General features: G+C 35.8%; 1 protein-coding gene across 1 annotated transcript; it reads left to right on the top strand.

Annotated features, from left to right (window-relative positions):
* The first annotated feature begins 2,406 nt into the window (after positions 1–2,406).
* On the top strand, positions 2,407–4,506 carry LOC143588475 (tubulin alpha-2 chain-like). The gene is made up of 4 exons (XM_077069466.1): positions 2,407–2,530; positions 3,062–3,296; positions 3,385–3,755; positions 3,838–4,506. Exons 1-4 carry the CDS (start codon positions 2,438–2,440, stop codon positions 4,489–4,491), a joined length of 1,353 nt encoding a protein of 450 aa, XP_076925581.1. The 5' UTR covers positions 2,407–2,437; the 3' UTR covers positions 4,492–4,506.
* The last annotated feature ends 4,906 nt before the right edge of the window (positions 4,507–9,412 follow it).

The following is a 9,412-nucleotide window of genomic DNA, read 5'->3' on the forward strand; positions in this document are numbered from 1 at the left end:
TCTGGTTTGGTTTCACGATTTATGTTTCGACAATAAATTTAATTTAAAATAATTATAATCTAACGATACCATCATTTATATCTAAACACCAACAAAATATGTTACTTAATAGGATCATAATAGGATTACTAAAAATGTTAGCCACATAAATGGTAAGTTTAATTGAAGAAGTAGATGGTGAAAAAATGATACTGAAATTGAGTTAATTTAAAGCTGTAAAAGAGAAGTTTACTTGTATTAAAAAAAGGCTTTGCCCAATTATATTTTAATTATATATAACATATATAACAAAATATATCTAATACTAAATAATTAAAAAGAATAAAATACACTAAACATGTTTAGTTTGGTCCAGTTTCGTATGGACAATATCCGGTATAAATCGCGAATCAAACCGTTCGCTACGTTTGAAATTTTTGAAACCGACCAACCGACTGAAAGTAAAAGAACTAATTGTGAAACCAAACCGATTACCGCGTTAAGTTTTTTAAGGTTTTAAACCAACCATAAACAATTATAATTGCTACGAGAATAAAAAAGTCTGCGTTCAAACACCCACTTCATTGCGCGTAGGGGTGTGCAGAAAACGGGTTAGACCCGCCAAACCCGTGAACCCGGTTCAGGTAACCCGCGAAACCGAACCGGTATTAGCATATATATCCGGGCTCCGGTTCTATAAATCAGAGGTAATCGGGAAACGGTCCGGTCCGGTTTAAACCCGCTGGAAATCATAAAACTCATTAACCTGTGAAGATCAAACGGCGTGTGCCTCCCGCCCTCCCCCATGAAGCGTAAAAGTTGCAGTTTATAGCGGCTATAAACCCTAGTTGCAGTTTATATTATACAAATAGGGTTGAAAGTGAATATACAGCACCACGGCAGTTTCTATTTTACCTTCTTCAACAATTAGTCAATCGTGTTTAAATTGCTGTTATATGCAGCAAGCTACAGTGCAGCAAGCTATTTGAACCATCAAATGTGTTTAAATTGCAGCAATTGTGTTTAAATATGAACAAATGTGCTATCAAACATTCAAACCCGTTAAATTAACTCAAGTTAAATATTATCAAACCAGGTTAGAGCCCGTATTTCATACGGGTGAAAAATATAATAAAAATTAAAAAATATTGTATATAATATGTAAATTCAATTGTTTCATATAATAATTTTTATGATTTTTTTATTAAGTTTTTGATATATTATGCACTGTAGTTTTAAGTTAAAAACTAAATCTTAATGTTTGATTCATTTCAAATAAAACATTCATATCGATATTATTATATTAAAATTGTGTGTATAAAAATGATATTTATAAAAAGTAAATTTACAAAAACTAAGGTTTTGTTGTAAAAGAAAATAAATTAAAATATATTATATTTTAAAATAAAGAAAGAAACGATGAACAATTTAAAATGGTTGTGTTAAAGAAATATGAGAAGACAATGTTATATTGTAAATTATGAAAATGTTAGTAATCAAATATAATTTTGATTTAATACTTGAAGAGAAAAGCACATTTATATATGTTAAGTCAAGAATACAAACACAATTACCATTTAGTAGAGTTGGTAAGTACATTTGGTTTGAAACATGAGGTTTTGGGTTTGAAACCCGTATCACACAATAATATATTTTTCAAAATTTTATAAAGCCTTACGGGTCATATAATAGGAAATAGTGACATGACATCTACTTAACATCCTATGTGGAGTTCCTAGTTAAATGCCATGTGGACAACTTGTGTTGCTTTAATAATATAGTTAGAAGTTAGATGTGTTCGTGTATAGTGTAGCAAGCAAGCAAACGTGTCTACTGAACCTTCTAAATTAACTCAAGTTAATATTTACTACATCGTGTTATCAAACCCGTTAAACCCGCCCCGCGAACCCAGTTCAACTACCCGGACCGACCCATTTGTAATAGGTCCGGTTCCGGGTTTGAGAAATCATGCAAAACGGTTCCGGTCCGGGTTCAACCCGTTGCACACCCTTAATCGCGCGGGTACCCGTATAGTATACAATTTAAACTTAAAAATAGGATTAAAGAGAGATATTTTCCAAACTTGTAACCAAAAAATGTTTGTTAAAACTTGTTAATCGGTGGTTAAGAAATTAATTTTGAAACAGAATCCTATAAAAAGGCAGGCATCAGCCGGTGAAATTCAAATTCAAATTCAAAATGCAACATGACATTATAATATCTAAACATCAACTCAACATAAACCATGGTTAACCCTCACCCCACATTAATCCCAAACCCGTAGTCAACTAACCTAACCACAGCTAGCCTCTCACTCACTCCACTCTGAGCTATAAATACCCAAACCCTAGCATTTCAAAACCGCATCTCTGTTACATCTCAAGGCGTCTTGATAAACGCCTTCTGATTCGAGCATTATCAATAAAACCAGTGTTCTTAAGTCAATTAACCAGCCAAGATGAGAGAGTGCATCTCGATCCACATCGGTCAGGCCGGAATCCAAGTCGGAAACGCCTGCTGGGAACTCTACTGCCTCGAACACGGCATTCAGGTTTCTATTCTTCACTTTCTTCCTTAGATCTGCGTGTTTTGTTTAATGTTTTTGTAGATCTGCTGGTTTTCTTAAGATATTAGGTGTTTATTTTACTAGATACTTATAGATCTGCATTTTTATACTGAAAAAACTATGTATTCGAGTTTCACTCAGTTTGTAAAATAATTGAATATGTTTTTAGATCTGGATAGTTTTATGGCATTTTTGGTAACATTTTTGAATGTTTTTGGTCACATTTAGGATTTTTTTTTATTTGCTCCGATCTACATGGAAGTCATACAATATATTATTAATTAGTGCTTCAATTTCGTGACATTTGTTACACGCTCTTGTTGAATTCGAATTTTTAGGCTTATAAAACGCAAAATTAAGTACAGTTTTTAATTACCAAAAGTTGTTTAATTTTATGTCTATTATTTATTGAAAATATTTTCAAGTGATTTACTGTCATCCTTATGTTCAGCAGGCATATATCATGCTTATTGTTATATGATGAATGCTAATGCTATGATTGATGTTCTTTTGCAGCCTGATGGCCAGATGCCTAGTGACAAGACAATTGGAGGCGGTGATGACGCCTTCAACACTTTCTTCAGTGAAACTGGAGCCGGGAAGCACGTCCCGCGTGCTGTGTTTGTTGATCTTGAGCCTACGGTCATTGATGAAGTGAGGACCGGTACTTACCGCCAACTGTTCCATCCCGAACAGTTGATCAGTGGCAAGGAAGACGCCGCAAACAACTTTGCACGCGGTCATTACACAAGTATGAATACATTAATCCATCATTATACATTAATCTGTTATTTGTTATAGTTTTGAATATTAAATTAAATTCACTGTGTTTGTTTCAGTTGGGAAGGAGATTGTTGACCTCTGCTTGGACCGTATCCGAAAGCTTGCTGACAACTGCACCGGTCTCCAAGGTTTCTTGGTCTTTAACGCGGTTGGTGGTGGAACTGGATCCGGTCTAGGATCTCTGCTTCTAGAACGGCTCTCGGTTGACTACGGGAAAAAGTCGAAGCTCGGGTTCACTGTCTACCCATCACCACAAGTTTCAACCTCTGTTGTTGAGCCTTACAACAGTGTCCTTTCAACCCACTCTCTCCTCGAGCACACTGATGTTGCCATTCTCCTCGACAATGAAGCCATTTATGATATTTGCAGACGTTCACTCGACATCGACCGCCCCACTTACAAAAATCTGAACCGCCTGATCTCACAGGTATAAACACAAACTTGGTTAGTTTATATAAATTTTGTTTTGTGTTATGCTGTTATTGATTTATTCTAAACATATTACTCAGGTTATTTCATCATTGACTGCGTCTCTGAGGTTTGATGGTGCGTTAAACGTTGATGTGACCGAGTTCCAGACCAATTTGGTCCCGTACCCGCGTATCCACTTCATGCTTTCCTCTTATGCACCTGTGATTTCAGCTGAGAAGGCGTATCATGAGCAACTATCGGTTGCTGAGATCACCAACAGTGCCTTTGAGCCATCTTCCATGATGGCTAAGTGTGACCCGAGGCACGGAAAGTACATGGCTTGCTGTTTGATGTACCGTGGTGATGTGGTCCCAAAAGATGTGAATGCTGCGGTTGCAACCATCAAGACAAAGAGGACGATTCAGTTTGTTGACTGGTGTCCGACTGGGTTCAAATGCGGTATTAACTACCAGCCACCAACTGTTGTGCCAGGTGGTGATTTGGCTAAGGTGCAGAGGGCTGTTTGCATGATCTCTAACTCGACTAGTGTGGCGGAAGTGTTCTCTCGCATTGACCATAAGTTTGACTTGATGTATGCTAAGCGGGCTTTTGTTCACTGGTACGTGGGTGAGGGTATGGAGGAAGGAGAGTTTTCCGAGGCTCGTGAGGATCTGGCTGCGTTGGAGAAGGATTACGAAGAGGTTGGCGCTGAAGGTGGTGATGATGAATGTGATGAAGGAGAGGACTACTAGATAAGACGGTGGCGGTGTTTGTTCTTGTGTGGTTGGTTATGTTTGTGTTTGGATTGTGATTTGATGTTATGTTTGTGTTTGTTGCCATGTGACAATTACCAGTATCTTTCCTGTTTCAAAACTCTATTATCATGTTTAATATAAGTATTGTGGTATGCAATTATGATTAATAATTTCGTGCATATGCAACAAGATTATATTAGTCATGACTTGAAAATTAAAGCTGACAGCATAGATGAAGACATGTGACATGGATGTTCTGTAGTTTTGCTATAATAGTTTTTAAAAAGTTGTGGTTTTGATATATCGTACTTTAAAAAAACATTATATGTGGCAAACATTACATGTGAGGAGACAGAGGAGCTTGGCCAGCTGTGTTCATTCATTGTATCTTTTAATTATTGAGTAGGAATCAAATCAACTCAGTTGAAGCAAGGGAAGACACACAAATGCTAGATCATAAACAAAGACTGAGCTTGAACTTGTACTAGTGAACATGTTATGGGATCCAACTGCTAGATTTAGTTGCACTTTCCCAATTAAGGGTTTTGTCAAACATAACCCAAATAAACAATTTGTAAGCTGCTGCTACACCACCCGTCACAACATTTGGGATAAAGGCCGAAAGATGGTGATGGCAGCGGAGAGGCGGTGCCACGAGGCTGATGATTGGTGATGGATTTGGTGCGTGTTAGGGGTGGGGTGATTTATATATTTCTTTTGGTTTTCAAGTTTGAAGGAAAAGTGATCATTTTGCACAAATTTAATATATCTTTATAACATATGTTAGTAATTTGGTAAAAAATAAGGGCCAAAATCGCAAAATACATATGCTAACCAATTCCATCCTACTCCGAAATGGACCAATGGATATTTTATGAAATAGTAGATGGTTGAATTGATGATCTATGCGAATATAAACAACCGGAATATGAAATCAACACCACTACTAAACGCAAATATGGTCTAACTTGAACATATACATGGTTTAAAACTTGAAATCGTAAACAATTAAATTTGAAATTCACATTCTCAAAAGTTATGATAGATGTCATGTAACTAATTTTATTTTCATGTGTTATTTTATAAAAGTATAATAAGTATAAAAGAAAATCTAGAAATCTGTTTTTTAATCAACTAACCATCAACCAACACCATCATCTTCAAGTGTCACTCTCTCCCTCCATAATTATCTGCTTGGCTTCCCTCAACATCACCATTGACACCATCACCTTTGACGGTCATCATTCTCTCTTTGATCACTACGTTTAAACACTAATAAAACCCTGATTCAGAGATTAAAAGTCGAAATCAAACACTGTAGGGTGTCTGGTTCATAGTTAATTTTGAAGGAATTTAATTTGAAAGAATTTCGAACCCTTTGGAGAATCGCGTTACATATTGTAATGTAAGTCATTCCAGCCTTGGTTAGGTGGTAAACACTCTTGTTTTTTGGAGTGAAGACAAGGGTTCAAAGCCTTACGTAAGAGTAAATTCTCTCTTGAAGTAGTTTTGGATTAGAAGTAGGTAATGACCATGTGTGTAAGACATAAAAAAAGTACTATATAATATTAATATATGAAATGGTAGCAACATTTTTTTATATGAGATTGTTTCCACATGTTGTTTTTCTACAAATTGGTTATTCATTTTAACTGGGGTGTTCGCAAGCCGAGTCGAACTGAGCGAAAGTTTGCTCATTTACAATCGAACCTAACAGTTGAAATTCGAACCGAACGAAAATCGAAACGAGCCAAAATCGAATCGAGCATTATTTTATTTCTTTTCACTTTAAAATTTTCAATAAAAAACAAATTTGAAGGTTGTAAATAATATATTTTGTAAACAAATTAGTAGTTTTTAGACAAACGTGTAATAAGTTGTAAATTTTTATGAGAAAGAAGTTTGAAGTGAGATATAATGAACATGTAAAAAAACTTCTAATATTTTGAAAACTTGAAGCGAACAAATGAAACTATAATATTTTACAAAATAAGAAAAAATTTAAAGGTTTAAAAATTGTATACTTATATTTTATGTGTGTTGTCTATATATTTATATATTTGTTCCTATATAATTATATATAAAATAAATCAAAAATATTCGAGCCGAACATAACTGAGCTGACCTTTGTTCGTTGCTTGGCTCATTTACAAACCGAATCGAGCAGAACGACTCGCTTACAATAGAGCAAAAAAACAAGTGAGCATTTTTCAAGCAAGTTCGAGTGGTGAGCAGTTTAGACTAACCTAATTTTGAGTTTTTGACTAGTTTAAATGAAAACGTTATCATTGATACCTGAGTGGGCTTTCGTTTTAGTAAACTACATTTAAGTCCAATACATAATAAGCACTGGGCCGAGTACACATTTAATAACCGCACATGGATTTCGTGAAAAAAAAGAGGACCAAATTCAATATAAAATACAGTATTTAAATGACGTCCCAAACTCCCAATGTCCCATGGTCATGATCAACTCGCAAGCTCTTATCCACTAATTTCATTAATCATTAAAACCGTTTCAAGAAAACTCACGTGACCGGTCAATGGCTATGAGTTATGGCAAGAAACAAATGAACAAAAGATTTGAACATAAAATCTTTTACATAAGGAATTTAGGTGCTGTTTGGTGTCTACTACATTACCTTTTGAAAGTTTGATTCCACGTGTTTTAGGATAGAATGTTAAGGGATATTCGATGGTAAAATTGCCATATCAAATTATTATTAGAGATACTATACTTGACATGTTTCAAAATATGAAAGTTTTAGGGGTTTTACCAAATTCAAACACATTTTAATTGGTAAATTAAAAATGTTAAAAGTTTTGAGAAAAAGGAAGAGTAAATTGGTTCCTATTGTAGATTGTGTCAAATGTTGCTACGAAAATCCTCACGGTTGGCTAAGATCTCCCCAGATCCCAACGGTGCAAGAAAGGTGAATGGTTCCTATGTATGTTTTGATAGCTATATCCGCCACTTCATGGCTAGTAATGAAGCAGCAAGGAGCATCATCACCAATTAGAAGGGGTTCTAGGGTCCAAGCCAAGTCAACATGGATATATGCATGGTATATGAATGAATATACTAAGGTATGAGAGTTAGAGAGGGATGTGCAAAATTCATGGTGAAGTGAAAGTTGGATGAGCTTGAGAGTCCCTCATGGAGAGGTTAGGACTGACTTTATATACTTGGGAGGTATTAAGACAAATCTAATGGCTAATACTTTCAGTGGTCCAACTTGATATGGTCGGACTCTTTAAAATAGGCTTAACTGTACCCCCTCTAGTCCTCTACAATCCATGTATTGTTTTCAATGAAAAATTAAAATGATTGAATATGAAATATTAGAAAAGAGAATATTTCATATCTTTTAAAACTAATTGAATAACAATGACATTGTAAAGTGCCTACGGTATGTTTGGTTGGAGATAATAGAATGAAGGAGGAATGGAATGAGAGAAGGAATGGAATGGACAAAGGAATGAAATGAGTCATTACCATTCCCTTGTCTTGTTTGGTTAACCTACGGGAATGAAATTAATTATTACTTTATGTTGTTCGGTATCCAAAAAAATTGTATGAATAAAATAAAAATAATAAAAACACTCATATCTCAAAATAATTTTTTTACCCAAAAAAAAAATAAAACTTCAATGGCAACGGTGGTGGTGTTAACTCCGGCGACGAAAATGGTGGTGGCAGTGGTGACGGTGTTGGTGGGGTGTCGGTGGTAGCATTAGTAGTGATGGAGATGGTAGGTTGGCGACGACAGTGGTGGTGGTCAGGCAACGACAGTGGTGGTGGTGGTGATGGTCAGGCGGCGGCGATAACAATGTTTACGGTGGTTACCGCGACAATGGTGGCAACGGTGGCGGTAAGGTGGTGGTGGAGGCGGTGGTGATGGTGGCGACGGTGGCGGTCAGGTGGTGGTAGTGGATATGGTAATGGTGGTTGTTGCTGTTAGGTAGTGGTGATGTTGAGAAAGTAGGGTGAATGATGAATGAAATGAAAAAAAAAGAAAGAGGGTGTGAAGGAATGGTTTTGATGGAATGAGATTCCACGTGTAATGGATGATTCTATTCCATTAAGCAACCAAACACCACTTTTTTCATTCCCACACAATAAATCATTCCATTCCTCATATCATTCCTGCGTACCAAACGCTACCTTAGGGTGTGAAATAAGAGGTCAAAGGTTCAACCCCCATAATGTGTAAACATTTAGTAGTTTCAAAAAAAAAAGAAAAAAAAAAGAAAAAAACTATGATATTAAGAAACTTTAAATAGGGATGTATGAACATTTTTCTTTTATCATTTAGTGTAAAAACACAAGGAAGCCGTATTAGGTTGACATGTGGTAGGTTTTTTTTAACAGGAGGGGTAATAATCACCAGGGGAGAAATAAATGCTTTCATAAGTTGGCTTAAAATATGATGTGACATGCTGATTTGAAACAAAGACAAGTGTATTGCATTGGTGATGCTTTTATTGAAATATGTATGCTTGGTTGATGGTAATGGAATGAAGGGGGAATAAAATGAGAGAATGAATGAAATGGACAAAGGAATGAAATAGATAATTACCGTTCATTTGTCTTGTTTGGTTAACCTATATGAATAAAATTAATTATTACTTTATGTTGTTTGGTATCCAAAAAAAATTGTAGGAATGAAATAAAAATAATAAAAACACTCATATCTCAAAACACTTTTTATAAAAAAAAAATAAAAAATAAATAAAAATAAATAAATAAATAAACCTACAATGGCGACAGTGGTAGCTCTGGCGACGAAAATGGTGGCGGCGGTGGCGATGGTGGTGGTGGAGGTCAGGCGGCAGGGGTGGCGGTGGTCAGGCAACGACAGTGGTGGTGGCCATGATGGTCAAGCAGCGACGGTGGCGGTGGTGGTGGTGCCAATGG

This window comes from Bidens hawaiensis, unplaced genomic scaffold, assembly GCF_021521415.1.
Source record: "Bidens hawaiensis isolate Kalapana, Puna unplaced genomic scaffold, B.hawaiensis_p1.1 tig00036404_1, whole genome shotgun sequence".
NCBI classification, from domain to species: domain Eukaryota; kingdom Viridiplantae; phylum Streptophyta; class Magnoliopsida; order Asterales; family Asteraceae; genus Bidens; species Bidens hawaiensis.

What these genes read in the sequence shown, in the direction of transcription:
- LOC143588475 (XM_077069466.1), top strand. Translation starts at nt 2,438, where the DNA reads ATGAGAGAGTGCATCTCGATCCACATCGGTCAGGCCGGAATCCAAGTC. An exon ending in GCCTCGAACACGGCATTCAG is followed by an intron (nt 2,531 to 3,061) that starts GTTTCTATTCTT and finishes GTTCTTTTGCAG; the next exon opens with CCTGATGGCCAGATGCCTAG. An exon ending in TGAACCGCCTGATCTCACAG is followed by an intron (nt 3,756 to 3,837) that starts GTATAAACACAA and finishes CATATTACTCAG; the next exon opens with GTTATTTCATCATTGACTGC.